The 18,060-nt window shown below is 34.7% G+C and overlaps 1 protein-coding gene across 1 annotated transcript; it reads right to left on the bottom strand.

Annotated features, from left to right (window-relative positions):
- Window positions 1-6,978: 6,978 nt before the first annotated feature.
- On the bottom strand, window positions 6,979-15,905 carry LOC136042976 (endoplasmic reticulum chaperone BiP-like). The gene is made up of 3 exons (XM_065727873.1): window positions 15,792-15,905; window positions 11,943-12,215; window positions 6,979-7,497 (listed from the first exon to the last, which is right to left on the bottom strand). Exons 2-3 carry the CDS (start codon window positions 12,180-12,182, stop codon window positions 7,192-7,194), a joined length of 546 nt encoding a protein of 181 aa, XP_065583945.1. The 5' UTR covers window positions 12,183-12,215; window positions 15,792-15,905; the 3' UTR covers window positions 6,979-7,191.
- Between the last annotated feature and the right edge of the window lie 2,155 nt (window positions 15,906-18,060).

The raw sequence follows: 18,060 nt of genomic DNA, 5'->3' as shown, positions 1-18,060 counted from the left end.
CAGAAACGTTGAGTGCCTTGTCCTGATTTCTAGATTTTCTGCTTCACATGCCGATAAACTTGCTTCCAGGGTCTTAATTTTCTCACTTAGACGGATTGTTACGGATTCATAGTTGGGAATGTCAACACTTACCGGAAACGGCTTAGTCCCTTTCGGTAGTTCAGAGTTGGTTTTAGGTCCCGTTGTAATTTGTGGCGAAGAGGCGCCGATTCCATTTCCTCTTACAAGTCTCTTCGCACTAGGCTTTTGGGGGGGGGGGGGTTGAGATGCTTGCGACTTCGGAGTCCCGGGGATTTTCTTTTGCAAGACAGTCCATGCTTAACCATTTGCCGCAATGGTCCTTTAGCCCGATTTGGGCGCATTTATTAACGCCTGCTTGGTACTAGCGACCGCATCCTGACACACATTGGACAGAATTTGTGGTTACCAGCACTCGGGACAATAACTTTTTGGTTTCGACATATTACAATAGTTGCTTTGGGACTCGAGTCAAGCAGTAGCAACACTGGACAGGGAGATTCAAGCAGTGGCAACACTGAAAGAATGAAAGGATTACTCAATTTAAGTTTATGTACGTTTGTGTATTTTTTTAAAAAGTAGAGTTGAGAGAAAGAGTCAAACTTTAGCGTATAGAGCAGGGCGTTGATAAGGGAACAGCCCCTTTTATGGACTGAGTAATTTCTTTCAATTTTAAGTTTTATGTTACTCCTTACTTCCAGTTAAAAAAAAACTTTTTTTATTTAATTACCGCAAGAGGCCAACAACTGGCATTTAAATAAATGTGTAAAGGAAAACTTAAAAGTCTAGAAGAGAGAGAAAAAAAATATATAATCCCCTCTACTCGCTACGTCCTGACGTCCTGACGCTACGTCCTGTAGGTAACCCCAAAAACACATTGCACTCCCGGCCGAAGGCACAGAATCAAGAGATCTATACCTGCACTACTCAGACCATTGGTCAGCATGCAAAAGTTTGATTTTGCCACGCTTAACTATGAAAATAAATCAGCATGAATAATCTATTGATTCCAAAGACAACTAAACCTTAATCTGCTAGGCAATATATTTTTAAGCATAGTTTTTTTGGTCTATATTCTATTTTTGGTGATCGATACTATCTAAACCATATTACATTACGAATGCCACAAGTAAATACAAATATGGCCTAAAGACTGGAATAACAGGAATCCAGTTAAGTGAAAGCTCTAATCAACGTCGTTTGTTTTTTACAAATTAGTTTTACAAGTTAAAAGGAAGGCTTTGAATAGAATGGGATGGAGGAGGAGCGTGCGTAGCTGTGTTGGCCTTAGGTGGGTTGGTAGTGCAACAAGTTGTTAGTAGTAATAGTTTCAAGCAACAGATTATGGAGAACATTTCTTCCAGTAGATGTACCATCTAGATCAATGAATTAACGTAGATAATAACGTGGCAAAAAAAAAAAAAACGCCACATTATTGAGCTACGAGATGCTGTATTTGCATAATTATTCTTGCTTAAATTCAAATACAGAACCGTGCCCAATAAAAGGCTAAAAACCTATTTTTCCTCTCTAGTAAAATATGAGGATGCCAGACACTTACGCCCCTTTATTTTGGGCAAGCCCATTAGGCAAGAAAAATGAAGCTAGACAGATCCAACCGGATTAGTCGTCCAATCTATAGCCCAGTACTGTATATTTTTCGTCTTTTTGGATACTTTTAGAGTGATTAGTTAAAGTTCTTCCAGAATTCACATTTCTCCTCGGCAGCTGGATTTCAATTTGCACAATAAAAAGAACATCCTAATTCTCTTTCGCATCAAAAGCAAGTTTTGCTGGTATGTAAAATAAATATTTCATTGATATTTATTCTCTGAAAGGTATTCACATCAATATATATATATTTTTTTTTTTGAAATTTTCCAGTGACTTTACTTGAGAAAAATTTTATGCTTCTAAATGTATTGAATTAAAAAAAATATGTTTTTTCAACTAAAAGAGAGGAGCAACATTAAAATTTTCTAATGGTTGAATATAAAAAAAAAAGGTATGGCAATACTAGCTACCAGTTAAATGCTTCAGTCATTAGTATTTAACTAGGGTATTTAGAGGTTACTGGTGAGTATTTCACCACGAGCATCTATTTTGAGGCAATTAAAAAATAGATGGCAGTGTTGATCAGCAGGATAAATAAATAAAAAACAATTTTTTTTTCAACTGAAAGCGGGGACCAGAATCAAAATTCAAGACGAAGAGAAATTATTCCGTATATGAGGAGATTGCCCCCTCCTCAATACCTTGCTATTCACGCTAAATATTTTGGAACTTTTTAAAAAAGCTTCCTATTCTATGTAAACAGCCGCTATGTTTCAGGAGCAGCTCTTAAAAAATTGGGACAAACAGTCAACTTTAGCATAAGGAACAAGGCATTGAGGAGTAGGCAATCCCTTTATATACAGAATAATTTCTGTTCGTTTTGAGTTTTATTGTTGCCCTTTACTTTTAGGTGAAAAAATTTGTTTTTTTATTTAATTTCTGATCGTTTTTCAAGTATTACCGGTAAATCTGGCTCACCCTCCATAAAAAATTCCCACCCCTTACAGAAAATTCTTCCTTGAAGTTCTCCCTTGTAAAATGCCCCCCCCCCACCTCACTCCCCCATAAAATCTCTTCCGCACAATTCCATTCTCGTTGAAAATCCACCCTCCGTAAAATTGTTTGCAGACGATTAAGCCTGAAAAGCTCTCCTTAGCATACTTTCATTTGAAATAGACTGTATGTTCTGGTAGTTTTTCCGATCAGTCTGTAAATCCCCTCACCCTCTGTGAAAATTAATTCCCACAAATCCAAACCCTCCAAAATTTCACTTGGATAACTCTATCTCCAAATGCAAAATTGAGTAGGTAAAGAGAAAGTAAGAAAATAAAAAGAATTTCATGAAAGAATTCCGTCAACCCCCCTCCCCTAGTGTAAAAATTATCCATGGAAAGCTCATATCCGGAAATTTTAATCCACACGGAAAAATATCTCTATTGAACCCCACCCCCCAAAAATAATCCCCCCCCCCCCCGAGAAAAAAGTATGTATACTTCCCAATAGCAAATACTATATGTAAACAATGGGCAAACTTTATAACTTGAAGACCAATCCCAAGGGGCTGGAGGGTCTTGTTATCTCTAAATACGTAGTTTTGAGACTTTTCAATTATGCTGAACAAAATAGCTATGTCAAAATTTTGATTGGATGATTTTTCAGAAAAAAGGGGCGTGATAGGGGGGATATTGCCCTCCAATCTTTTTGGTCACTATAAAAAAACACTAGAACTTTTAATTTATGTTCATGTGAGCCTTCTGCTGGTGGTCTTTTTGATTTATGGTCAAATATTTTGATCCCTTTGTTTTCAAAGTTGTGACCATTGGTTTGAAACAAACCCCCCCCCCTCCCCCCCCCCCAAAAAAAAACAATAAATAGACACGCATCCGTGATCGTTCTTCAGACAAAAAAAAGCACGAAATTCCATATTTTTTCAGATAGAAGCATGAAACCTATTCTTGGCAGGCTTTTCTGATACGCTGGATCTGACGGTATCCTTTTCATAAAGATTTTTTAATTTTTAGGGGGTGTTTCCCCCTTTTTCATAATGAGACAAATTTCCTCAGGCTCATAGCCGTTTATGGTAACACTAAGCTTAAGGAAACACACATTTTATTTATTAAATTTAAGACCAAATAGGGCCACTAAAAAAAAAAATCAATAACACACAAAAAACAAAACAATTCATTCAAATAACAATCGTACATTTAAACATTTCAAAAATTTTGTGTGTAAGTCGCACTTGACCAAGTCAGCTAAAGTGGCAGAGAGAGAGAGGGAGAGAGAGAGAGAGAGAGAGAGGAGAGAGAGAGAGAGAGAGAGAGAGAGAGAGAGAGAGAGAGAGAGGAGAGAGAGAGAGAGAGAGAGAGAGAGAGGCAAAGAAGCGGCTCAGAAAGCACAAAAATGAGGGGATTATCCGAAGCTTTTATCCTTGTCTGGATAGAAAGAGACGATTTTCTAGAATTTTACCAAACGCTACTCCCGTTGTGTAGGGAAACATGAGTTCTTTATAACAAACTTTGCAAACTTTCAAGGCAATAACGTGCCATTTTCATTGAAATACTGGATCCTTCGTATATTTTTGTCGAAACGGTCATCTTATACAAGAAAATGAGTGCTAAGACTAACATCAATATATACTCGTTGAATATTAACGTTACGAAGGATAGACATTTCTTTAGATCACAAATTAGAAAATTTAGATGTTTTATTCCTCAAGGAGCATCTTCTACCTTTAGTGAGCTTCAACTCCCTACGCAGAAGTAATGTATATTTAGTTGTTTTTTTTTCGTTATTTTTTTTTACGCATCAAAAATTACGTTTGTCCATCAGGGAGCAATAATAGCGTGCTCGTTGGCACACGGTTACTTGTTTGCCCAAAGTCAGGAGTGACATGAGCAAAAACGCATTCCCTGTTGGTAAAAGTTAAAACACTACACAAATCTACTTGGTCAAAACTGCAATTATTTTTGTTGCAACATTTTGATCTGAGATTTAAGCATATATGCAAAAACCGACACGTTTTCTTGCGTCTGCAAAACCCTCGTTCAAAGAACCGGCAAAGCGTGTTGCATTTACGAGTAATACTCTCTGTTTTACCGTCGTACTTTCTTACGTCACTTTTCTCTACGAGCGTCGGAGAGGGTGCATTTGCACTAGTTGATGACGTATCACTAGGTATCATTTCGTCTGATAAGATCGCACAGTTGTGGGCTACGCTTGGGCTAGATGTTATGTTTTGCACTTCATCATCAAGAGATGGGTTTCGTTTAGCAACAGCGATATCTTTGTCTGCTTGCGTTGACTGGGTAACTTGGTCACGGGAGGTTTGCGAAGGGTCACAAGGGCGGGTTTCGATAGCCACCGAGAGTTCTTGTTTCAGCTGGGCTATAAGAAAGTCTTTAACCTCCAAATGACTTGCCAACACTTTATTTTGATTGTTCTTTTCCTCCATTTCTGACAGAAACGTTGAGTTCCTTGTCCTGATTTATAGATTTTCTGCTTGACATGCCGATAAACTTGCTTCCAGGGTCTTAATTTTCTCACTTCGACGGATTGTTACGGATTCATAGTTGGGAATGTCAACACTTACCACAGACGGCTTAGTCCCTTTCGGTAGCCCAGAGTTGGTTTTAGGTCTCGTTGTAATTTGTGGCAAAGAGGTGCTGATTCCATTTCCTCTTACAAGTCTCTTCACACTAGGCTTTTGTGGGGGTTGAGATGCTTGCGACTTCAGAGTCACGGGGATTTTCTTTTGCAAGACGGTCCATGCATAACCATTTGCCGGAGTGGTACTTTAGTCCGATTTGGGCGCATTTATTAACGCCTGCGTGATACCAGCGGTCGCATCCTGTCACATATTGGACAGAATTTGTGGTTACCAGCACTCGGGAAAATAGCTTTTTGGTTTCAACATATTACAATAGTTGCTTTGGGACTCGAGTCAAGCAGTAGCAACACTGGACACAGAGTCAAGCAGTGGCAACACTGAAGGAATGAAAGAATTACTCAATTTAAGTTTATGTAAGTTTGTGCATTGTTTTAAAAAGTAGAGTTGAGAGAAAGTCAAACTTTAGCGTAAAGAGCAGGGCGTTGATAAGGGAACTGCCCCTTTCATGTACGGAGAAATTTCTGTTCATTTTAAGTTTTAATGCTACTCCTTACTTTCAGTTAAAAAAAACTTTTTTATTTAATGACCGCAAGAGGCCAACAACTGGCATTTAAATAAATGTGTAAAGGAAAACTTAAAACTCTAGAAGAGAGAGAAAAAAAAATATACAATTCCCTCCACTCGCTACGTCCTGACGTCCAATCAGATCTTATTCTACCACATTTTGTTAATAAATTTGTGACTGTAACAAAATGTACCTTTAGAGGTGAAATGTGCCAAAATGATAGAATTATACTGCTGGTTGTTGTTTCAAAATAACAAAGTTTTTAAGGTAGTATTATATTTCCGTCAGTGTTACAACACTGAATTGCACTGGGCTAGAAATCTTTTGTCTGTCAGGACGGCATTCGGGTCCTGGTTTAGAACGTGGGTCATCGGTGTCATTCTAAGCCTAACCAAGAGTCGACCCAACTCGAAATGGGAGGTAACCCCAAACACACATTGCACACCCGGCCGAAGGCACAGAATCAGGAGATCTGTACCTGCACTACTCAGACCATTGGTCAGCATGCAAAAGTTTGATTTTGCCACGCTTAATTATGAAAATAAATCAGCATGAATAATCCATTGATTCCAAAGACAACTAAACCTTAATTTGCTAGGCAACATATTTTTAAGCATAGTTTTTTGGTTTATATTCTATTTTTGGTGATCGATACTATCTAAACCATATGACATTACGAATACCACAAGTAAATACAAATATGGCCTAAAGACTGGAATAACAAGAATCCAGTTAAGTGAGAGCTCCAATCAACGTCGTTTGTTTTTTACAAATTAGTTTTACAAGTTACAAAAAACGGGTACGAAAATGTTGTATAGGCGTTCCTACCTTAGACTATCTGGGGATGACAACCTCAATTCTCGTTAAGGAAAAAACAGATCCTCCATAACTTTATCACCAGCCTTTCTCCAAAATGTTTTCCAAACTAACGAATTGAGGCGTGCATCGTCTATTCGCAGATTATTACGTCTATTAGGACACATGCAGAGAGGCTTAATGCTTCAACAAGGCAGGAAGGGGGAGGAAACAAAAAGTGAATTAAATGAAAAACCCAAGTCATGGTAATCATGTTGATATTTTTACCATCCAAAGCACTCAATCTCACTCTCTGTGTGCATGTTCTTAGAATTGTATTGCGCTGACTAAGATTTTATTACAGAATCTTCAATATATAATTTATTTTTTTGGATGAACCTTTAAAAGAAGCAAACCTATTCATCAAAGAAGAGAAAAGAAATGTGAAAATTATTTATACAAAAATGTTGTAAAAAAATCATACAACTTAATTCCAAAACATCGCAAAGAAAACCATCCTAGACATCAGCTGTTTCACAGACAAAATGCTCTTTTCACCTTCATGTTTAACTGTCATTCACGTTTGACTGGAATGAATCAATAGAAATAATTAAATAGCAACACAAAACATCCTAAATCAAGGAGATTCAAATCAAAGTTCGTCCCATTCATGTTCGTCCTTAGGCATCTCAGCGCTAGCACCGCCATGTTCTTGGTAGAGTTTTAGGAAAGTAGAGTCCATGTAATCTTCCAGTGCCAACAATTCTAGGTATTTGAGTAATTTGATAATTCCCAATTTGAATTGGTAATTGGTAATTGGTGATTCCAAAAACATGAAGTTATTTTCAAATTCTTTCTTAACCCGTTTGAATTCTGACGCCTCCTTATCTTGATTATCTTCTAGCCACTTTATCTTCTTATTGATCCAATATACCGCATGAAACCAGGGGACAACCTTCTAAAAAGAACAATACGTGTATGTAGCTGGCAAATTTTACAAATCTCTTAGTGCGAATTTGAACTTTTTTTATTTTATGGCCTGGTCAAATTATTTGTGTATTTGAGGTGTATGATCCCCCTGAAACAAGCAAATTTGGGACAAGGCTACAGCTGTAACTAGCTTAAAAATTAGGAAAAACTGTCGGTTTTTCAACAATTTAACCAGTTTTCAACATATTTTTAATCTTTTTAAACCTTTAAATCATTAAATTTTTCTAATTTGTAATTTGGTAGACGAATAGAGTTGAAACTCACTTATTGAACGATAGTGAAATTGTCGACCATAGGAGAGCAGCAAAATAACTTTACAAAAAATAAACGTGTAAAATTAATAACACGCTTATAACCAACCTTAGGAAAAAATAAGTCTTCTGGTTCTCAATGTACACAAGATAAATGAAACTGGAGATTGAGAGACATTGAAAACATCAAGACCTTTTGAAAGCATCAATGCGAAAAAAAAAACATAAAAGAAACCAGATATCTGAACAAATTTTGGCATTAAATTTAATTTTGTAAAAAAGAGAAATGACTAAAAGAAGTGTTTATTTTAATATTAAATTAAAAACCCTTCAGAGGAAGGAATGGAATGACAATGGAAGGAAAAATAATAATAGAACTTATAAATAATGCCCCTGGAATTTCTCACTTATAATTCCACCCCTTATACATCAGAGACCTGCAAAACGCCCCTCAGCCACCCTTTTTACATTTTGTTTTAATGAGGCAGAATAAACAATAAATATTCAAAATACAATAGAGGGAGAGAATATCGGGAGTTACCAAATAAATGATGACTAAAAGGGAAATTAAATAGTAAAACTATATATAGAAAAATAGCAATAAAGATGGTAAAATTTAAGCCAGCCAAATGAAAATGAAGATGATAGAATTCAACAATAAAATGAATAGGGCGCGTAACAAAAACTCGCATATATATGATGACTGAAAGGTAAACAAGGCAGGATGAAAACAAATGATGACGAAAAACGAAGCAGATGGCAAAAATACGAGTTAATTACAAACAACACGTGACGTCTCTATTTTCGAAACGCTTTTGAAGAATAACCATGTTACTCATGTTATATTATCAATTATTAATTCCAAAGCTCCATAGACCAGGGTTATTTAGTAGTTTTTGGATTTCCCTGCCTTTCCTTGTTGATTAAACAAACAAAAAATATTTTTTTTTGTAACTGAAAGTAAGGAGCAACATTAAAACTTAAAACAAACAGAAATTATTCAGTATATGAAAGGGACTGCACCCTCCTCAACAGCCCACTCTTTACGCTAAAGTTTTTTATTGTTTTAAAAAGTAAAATTGCAAGAAATAATCAAACTTTAGCGTAAAGAGCGGGTCGTTGAGGAGGGTACAGCCCCACTCATGCTTTCACTTAAAAAACTTTTTTTAATTTCTGAACGTTCTTTGAATTAACGCAGGTTTTGATTTTGGCTCACCATACGTGAATAATTAAAACGATATTTTCAAATTAATTTTACTTTTTTGGCTAAATGACTTTCTCAAAGTTTTGATCGGACGATTTTGAGAGATAAAATGTGGGGGTGGTGGCCTAGTTGCCCTCCCATTTTTTTTTTTTGCTTAAGAAGGGAACGACAACTTTTAATTTTACATATGAATGTTTTCACAAGTAATAAATATACATAACTTACAAATCAAGTTACGTCACGAACTTCTACATTTGTATCTTTTTATTACGAATATGAGGGGGTTCGCCACCTCGTCAATACCTAACTCTTTATACTAAAGTTTGAATTTAGTTCCAATTCTTTAAAAATAACCCCTGAATCACAAACACCGTTTAATTAGAATAAATAGCCTTTTTGAGATTACTAAAAAACAGCTTAGCATAAAGAGGAAGGTATTGAGGAGATAATGAACCCCCTAATAAAAGTAATAATTTCTGTTCGCTTTAAGTTTTAACGTTGCTCCTTACTTTGAGTTGAAAAAACTTGTTTGTTTGTTTTTTATTTCATTTCTGATCGTTTTTGAATTAATGCATTTTGAATTTTATTTACGAAAGTTTTTATTAGTAAAAAATATACGTAACTTACAAATTAACATATGTAACGAACTTCTATATTCATAGATTAATATTACATATATGAGGGGGTTCACCCTCTCGTCAAGGCTTCACTCTTTACACTTAAGTTCGAATTTTGCTCCAATTCTTTAAGAATGACTTCTGAATCACATATGCCGTTTAATTAGAATAAATAGCTCTTTTGAAATTACTAAGAATACTTTAGTGTAAAGAGCAAGATATTGAGGATAGGAAGAACCCCCTCATATAAGTAATAACTTCTGTTCGTATTAAGTTTTAATGCTGCTCCTTACTTTCAGTCGAAAATAACTTGTTTTTTTTTATTTAATTTCTCATTTTTTTTAAATAGCACTGAAAAAATCCTCTTCCCCAATGACAAATTCCTCCATGGAAAGATTTTCTCACGTGACCCCTTCCTACTGACCTCCCTACCACCATAAAAAAATCCCCCTGAAAACTTCAGTATACATCCTAATAACCAATACAACATGTAAAGAATAGGCTAAGTTCATAAATTGCAACCCTTCCCCCAGGGACTGCGGGGATTAAGTCGTTCTCAAAAACAGTTATTAAATTTATCGGCTATGCTGAACAAAATGGATATCTCAAAATTTTGATCTGGTAACTGGGAAAAAAATGAGCATGGGAGGGGTTTAGTTAACCTCCAATTTTTTGGTCACTTAAAAAGGGCACTATAACGTTTAATTTCCGTTAAAATGAGCCCTCTTGCGAAATGCTAGGATCACTGGGTTGATACAATCACCCCTGAAAAAAAAAACAAAGAAAATACATCCATGATTTTTCTTCTGGCAAAAAAATATGAAGTTCCACATTTTTGCAGATAAGAGCTAGAAACCAATACAGTAGAGTTTTCTGATACGCTGAATCTGACGGTGCCATTTTCATTAAAATTCTATGAATTTAGGGGGTTTTCCCCTTGTTTCAAAATAAGGCAAATTTTCTCAGACTCATAACTTTTGATGGCTAAACTTGATGAAACTGGTATATTTAAAATCAGCATAAAAATTCAATTCTTCTGATGTATATATTAGTATCAAAAGCGTGTTTTTTACACTTTTGGTTAATATTGCGCCAGGTCACTCCTTACTACAGTTTGTTACTATGAACTGTTTGATCTGAACCTAACTTGAGACAGGTAAAATAATTCAAATAGCAACTCGAGGTTATCCTCTTGGCACCAATAGGAGGAGGTATTTAAAATTGCTAGAAGAGAATAAAATATATTCGCAAAAATACCTGGTTTCACATAATACCCAAGCTCCATAAGACAGTTCAAAAATGGAGACAAAAAAATCTATGCAATAAGATGGCAAAGAGGAGATGCAGTTGCAAATTGGCGCAACAAATTCGTGAAATTTCTTTCATATACATCTTATAGTATTTGCTCAAAACTGATTTGTGGCAGGAAATTTGAGCATCTGTATACCATCTCTAAAATATCAAATTTAACAGGAAATAATGACTAATAATAATATTGACTAAGTTCTTCTTGAGCATGATATAACAAAGCTATTTATGTTGGTCTATTAGCCAGAGTTCTCAATAATACCACTGAATCAATCTAATTCTTCATAATTCCCAAAGAGTAGGTCACATTCCTAGGGTGATTAGATATGAGACCTAACTGTGAGAAGAAGCAATCAGGTTCAGGGTATATATAACTAAAAAGATACTGATGTGCTTAGGCTTAAAAAGAAAGATCACCAAAACACTGTCGACCTCCCAACAATAGTTTATTAAACCCCAAATAGTTTGAGTCTTTCAAGTGCAAAGGACAGAGAAAATGAATTCCCATGGTTTGAATTGGTTAAGCGGCAACTCATAAAATAGATCTTAACAAAATTAGAAAATTACCAAGCCAATTTTTAATAATGATTAATTTTAATTATAAATTTTTTTTAATAATTTGTTTATAATTTTAATAATTGATTTGAAACAAAACCAATTTTTTTAAATAATTAATAATAAAACCTTCATATTCAATTTTTGGTAGTAGCATGAGCAAAAAAAGAGCTGAGAAAATAATCAGCAAAAACGCATCTGCACCCAATGGAAAAAAAAGACACCAAACAGATTAAGAAGGTGTAGTTTTTCTGGGGGAGTCAATACACCCTAGATGTTTGAACTGTTAGGAAGAAAATTATTGAGAAATCTAATTGGTTCAAAGTACTAATTGACAAAAATATGGTACTGTCCTTAAGAATCCTCATTTTTTTGGGGAGGGGAGTTGATACAGGCTCAGGGTTTTTGAAAACAAATTTACAAGTCAAAGAAACATTCTGGGGAGGGGAGGAGTCGAGTTTCCAAAATTTGTATTTACCTTTTCATATGCATAATCCATCTGATAAACATAAGATTTCTTATCTGATACATCTATATCTAACAATTTTGCTCCAAATTTACGAAGTTCGCCCATGTCAACAACCTTATTCTTCAATGAGTAAAGATAGGATTTAAGTTCATTGCGAGCTTCAACCTTTTCTTCAAATGATTCTTCCTCCTTTCTGCCATCTAGATAATAAACCAAAGCAAATAAGATGAGCAGCACTGGAATCTTCATTGCTCCAACATTCACTTCACAAGATTCTATATACTGAAAAGAAAACAAGAATAACAGAGCTTCAAAATACTTTAGCAAAGAAAAAAACATCAAAGAACTATTTGAAGAACAGGATTAGAGAATTGAAACACTTCAAAACCATATAGATCTAAATTTATTTTTTTTTTTTTTTTTGTGACATGATTTTGAAAGCATAAATTCAAATTTGGTGTCAGTCCAAAAATTGAATTCCATAATCTTTTCAGATATAAACATACCACAAAAAAGCAGCAGACATCCTAAAGCCATGCTTGGTTCTAGTGTGGCAAGCTTTTTGCAACAAGAGAATTTGACACTGTAATGCAATTAGTGATTTGGACTTTAGAAGACTCTAAAGTGTATTTATTTAAACTTAATTTAATTTGAAGGTACAGTATGTAAAACTCAACCATACCAAGGAGGTCAAGTTGCATTTTGAACTCCTTATTGCAGAACAAAACAATAACTGCAGGTTGTTTTTTTTTAGATCCACATTAGTTGATTCATCAATAATGAGAGAAAAGGCATCATTCTCAATTAATCACAAAAATTTCATAGTAGTGTAGTCCTAAAGCCTCTCTGATCACATTTGTCACATTCTGCTTGTCCAGCCCAATTTTTCTATAACATTCTTGTGTGGTAGACTTTCCACAAAAGGTACACGAGTTTCTATAAATAACAGAGGAAGATTTTTTGACAATGAAAGTAGCAAACTTGGTTTTTAGGCTTTCTTCTAGGTTTTTACTGTGGTAGAGATGATCAATTTGTGTGGTGAGCTTCCTAGAAGCTCCTAGTTTCCTCATATTTTCACTGTGCTTTGCACTCTTTCCATGTTTTCAGAGTTTTGATCTATCATACAAAAAGGAATGACTGCAATAAGAAAAGAATTCCTTTCCATCAGAAGATTTGTCCTTAGCAAGCCACTCTTTAAATCCAGGGACTTGCAGCCAGCTATGCCTGCATTTGCTCTTTTTTCTCTATGCCTTCTGTCTCTGGTCAGGCCTTCTTTTTTCTATCCTTCTCTTTCACTTTGCTTTACCACAAAGAATTTGAATGTCAGTTTTAGAAGATAGATTTGTCTGGCATGCCAGTTCTTCCTGCAATCATACTTAATAAGCAAAACACATGAATTGTATTACAGCAAAGGATCTTGAAGGCAAACTCTAGCATTGGACCTCAAATTAGTGAAAAACCAACGTCTTAGTGGCCATTCACACAGGGCTTGGTCAAATCAAAAGTTGCAACTAAGACTACAACTTTACAAAAACTTCTAGTTCACATGATCTTCAGAATCTCAGTCCTAGGCATAGTCTTAATAATAGTTCAACTTAATCAACTCACCAGCAACTAAACCATGTCTAGGTTTCAACCAATTACATCAAAGATTAGTGGCAAGATAATTTGACAGGAATAGAGGGTAGACAAGTGGTACGGATATGGAATGGTATACGAGTTGATTTTCTTGGAGAAATTATTGGGCATGGTGAGAACAAAAGGGTTATGCATGATAAGACAGAGCAAAATTACAACAATACATTACCTTAATCCATCCAAGAGCTTTAAGGTCTTCCAGACCTGTAGTGCTCTTGATTTGATGACTGCCAGTTGAACCTCCACTGTTTCGGCTCCCACTCTTTGTCAAGTTGGTTTTTGAAGGACTGGATAGAGGGAGCACTGACAGTTGAATCTTTCAGTTTATTCCAATGATTTATTACTCTTCTCAAAAAGAATGTTTGGCAACTTTTAGATTGGGAGCTTGACTTTGGTAGCTTCTTTGAGTGTCCTCTTGTGTTGTACTGGCTGGTACTGAGATTCCTGCCAAAGATTGCTGACTTTTCGTTCTGTAGCTTGTAAGTAAGCATCATATCACTGCAAAAGCGTCAGTAAACCAGAGTGGGTAATTTGAGGTACTTGAGATGGTCCTCATATGAGGTTGATGCTAGACTTTTTATGCATTTTGTTACTTGTTTCTGTACATTTTAGATGAGCCTCACATCCTGTTGGTAAGAAGGACCAGCAAGACACATGCCAAAATTGAGATGAGGTCTGACGAGAGCCTTGTATAATTTCATAAATATAGATGCCTGTCTGCTGTTGATGGTTTGTTTTAGTAGTCCAAGACTGGAGCTTGCACAGGAAACAACATGCTGTACATGGTTGTGAAATTTAAGTTTATCATCAATAATGATGCCTAGATCCCTTTCTTCTGTTCTTTAGTTGCTCTCTTACTTTGGTGGTGGAGTTGTAGATTGTGCAGTTTGCCATTGGATTATTGGGTCCAAGGTGTAATACACAGCACTTTCCTGCATTAAATTGGAGAAGCCAGTCATGGGTCCAAACTTGTAACTCATCTATGTCATGCTGGATACTCTGAAAGCATGCAATACCAAAGAGTTTGGCATCATCAGCAAACAGGTGAATGCCATTGTCAATATGGTTAAATATATCATTGATGTAAATCAGAAAGAGAGTTGGACCCAGTACAGTTCCCTGTGGTACTTTGCTCATTACTTCAGCCTTGTCAGAGTATAATGGTTTGCCATCTGTAGCATAAGTGAACTTTCTGCTTGCACTTTGTAAGGAAATTCATCAGCCATATTCTATGAACCATATACCAGAATTGTAAAAATATTAAATTATTAATTCATTTATTAAAATGAAATATTAAATTACTCCAGAGAAGAACACTAGCCTAATACTTTTTGTTACAACATTAGCTACTAAAAATATAGCTCAGTTTGAAAAAGATTTCTACTTCAGATGTGAGAGATGAGAAGGTTTTTTTTAACTCGAAGTAGTTACAGCAAGGCTTTACAATGAGCTAACCATATTTTTACTTTTTTTTCTTGATTAACAAATACATACTGATACAGAATAAAGTCACACAAATGCCTTTTTTGGTTTTCTTCATATGTATTGTTAAGCTTAATGTAGGAATTTATGAAGCATAAGCTGAACATAAGTATCATTAGCTCTATCTCATAAGTTAGATTCATAGTTTAACAAAGACAAGAGGGCCATTAGTAATAAAGACCTTATTACTGTAATTAACTGTAGATGACACACAAAAAGTCAGATAGAATGCATTGTATTGTCTAACCTCTATATTAAAAAAGACATTTATTTACTTTTTTCATGTTAGCCTATGTCTTCAATAGAACAAGAGAAAAAAAAAGCTGTTTTTATGGCTTTATTCATAACAATGTATAACAGAACAAAGTATAAAAGATTATCAGTATGAATTTTTTCTATTTTACATAATCACATGAAACATAGGCCTAGTACTGTCCTTTGTATAACTTTACACTATACTCTTTACAATAGTTATTGATAAATATTAATATTGCAATTTTAACAAGCTTTTGCCAGACTTCCTGTGTTATGCTGACAATAACAAGGCAAGCTATTTGATCTTTCTTTTCTAAAGAAAGATCAAATTTATCTTTCAAAATATCAACAAACTCATGTGGCTGCATAAATTTGAACCCTGAAAATATATATATAACAAACTGTGAGACAAAACTATTTTTCCTTATTGTTTGCTTTATCCTTAATCTTACTGTAACCTAAGGGTTAACTTAAGGGACATACCACAGTATTGGACCTTTTATATTCAGACTTCTATTTTCTACTTGAATTTATCTATTTTCAATTCTCTTTAGGATTCTGCATCTTCTCTTTCTTCAGTTTCTAAATTATACAGTATTACCGGTTTATGGTTGCGGAAGGAGCCATAGATTACGTAAACTAAGTCGTTCATCTTCTACATTTGGCGAAAACCTGTGCAGAAGAGAGCGATAACGAACACGAAGGGCCGTATTGGTACTGGCTGGATATCAATCCTTAAACGGCTGGGGACAGGTGATTTGGCTATCTACACTTCCCATAGGTCCAAAAATCGTTGATATATATATATATATATATATATATATATATATATATATATATATATATATATATATATATATATATATATATATATATATATATATATATATATATATATATATATATATATATATATATATATAATATATATATATATATATATATTATATATATATATATATATATATATATTTATATATATATATATATATATATATATATATATATATATATATATATATATATATATATATATATATATATATATGTATATATATATATATATATATATATATATATAATATATATATATATATATAATTATATATTTATATTTATATTATATATATATATATATATATATATATATATATATATATATATATATATATATATATATATATATATATATATACTTGTGTATGTATCACATAATTTCTGGCTGTTTTTTCTTTATGCTGGTCAATAATGGAAGGGTGGATTTGCCTGGCACCATTTTGGAAACTATTCTCGAAGGCTGAACTGTCTAAAATCCGTGCGCTTTTCTTCCGTTTTGCTAAATACCTCCTACGTTTTCCTCCTGGTACAGAAACTCAATCCTCATTAAAAAGTATCACATAACCGACCCTCATGTTGCAGTTGAAAATGTAATCAAAAGACACAATATTAAAATAGTAGATCACTAATGGTATAATCTCCTTTTACAATAGATCTGTTTTCGTTTTATTCATTTTAGTGCTATTTTGTTTGCCCTTTTGTTAGTTGAGTCTCTTTCTAGTTATGTCTCTTCTGATATGTTCTTATATATTTTCTTATATTTATATGTTCGAGCTCTGTCTTTTTGATTTCGTATGATTGACGGGTTTTGAAATAAATATATACATATATATGTACTTATGTATGTATCACATAATTTCTGGCTGTTTTTCTTTATGCTGGTCAATAATGGAAGGGTATGCTCCGAATCAAGTGCATATTCAAAGTGATGTTTTTATTAACACTTCACTGAAAAAATCTTGAAGTACCAAGGTCTGCAAAAGCTAAACTTAATTATTTGACATTGTTGACTGAAACCAAATTGTAATTAAGTTTCGTTATTTTTTTACGCATCAAAAATTACGCTTGTCCATCAGGAGTGGTAATGGCATGCACGTTGGCACACGGCCACTTGTTTTCCCAAATTCAGGAGTGACATGAGCAAAAACGCATTCTCTGTTGGTACAAGTTAAAACACTACACAAATCTACGTGGTCAAAACTGCAATCATTTTTGTTGCCACATTCTGATCTGAAATTTTAGCATATATGCAAAACCGACACGTTTTCTTCCGTCTGCAAAACCCTCGTTCAAAGAACCGGCAAAGCGTGTTGTATTTACGAGTGGTACTTTCTGTTTTACCGTCGTACTTTCTTACGTCACTTCTCTCTACGAGCGTCGGAGAGGGTGCATTTGCGCTAGTTGATGACGTATCACTAGGATTCATTTCGTTTGATAAGATCGCACAGTTGTGGGCTACGCTTGGGCTAGATGTCATGTTTTGCACTTCATTATAAAGGGGTGGATTTCGTTTAGCAACAGCGATATCTTTGTCTGCTTGCGTTGACTGAGTAACTTGGTCACGGGAGGTTTGCAAAGGGTCACAAGGGTGGGTTTTGATAGCAACCGAGAGTTCTTGTTTTAGCTGGGCTATAAGAAAGTCTTTAACCTCCAAATGACTTGCCAACACTTTAATTTGATTGTTCTTTTCCTCTATTTCTGACAGAAACGTTGAGTGCCTTGTCCTGATTTCTAGATTTTCTGCTTCACATGCGATAAACTTGCTTCCAGGGTCTTAATTTTCTCACTTAGACGGATTGTTACGGATTCATAGTTGGGAATGTCAACACTTACCGGAAACGGCTTAGTCCCTTTCGGTAGTTCAGAGTTGGTTTTAGGTCCGGTTGTAATTTGTGGTGAAGAGGCGCCGATTCCA

Source organism: Artemia franciscana, unplaced genomic scaffold (genome assembly GCF_032884065.1).
Source record: "Artemia franciscana unplaced genomic scaffold, ASM3288406v1 Scaffold_2638, whole genome shotgun sequence".
In the NCBI taxonomy this organism is placed as follows: Eukaryota; Metazoa; Arthropoda; class Branchiopoda; order Anostraca; family Artemiidae; genus Artemia; species Artemia franciscana.
This window is presented reverse-complemented; position numbering and strand designations above follow the sequence as displayed.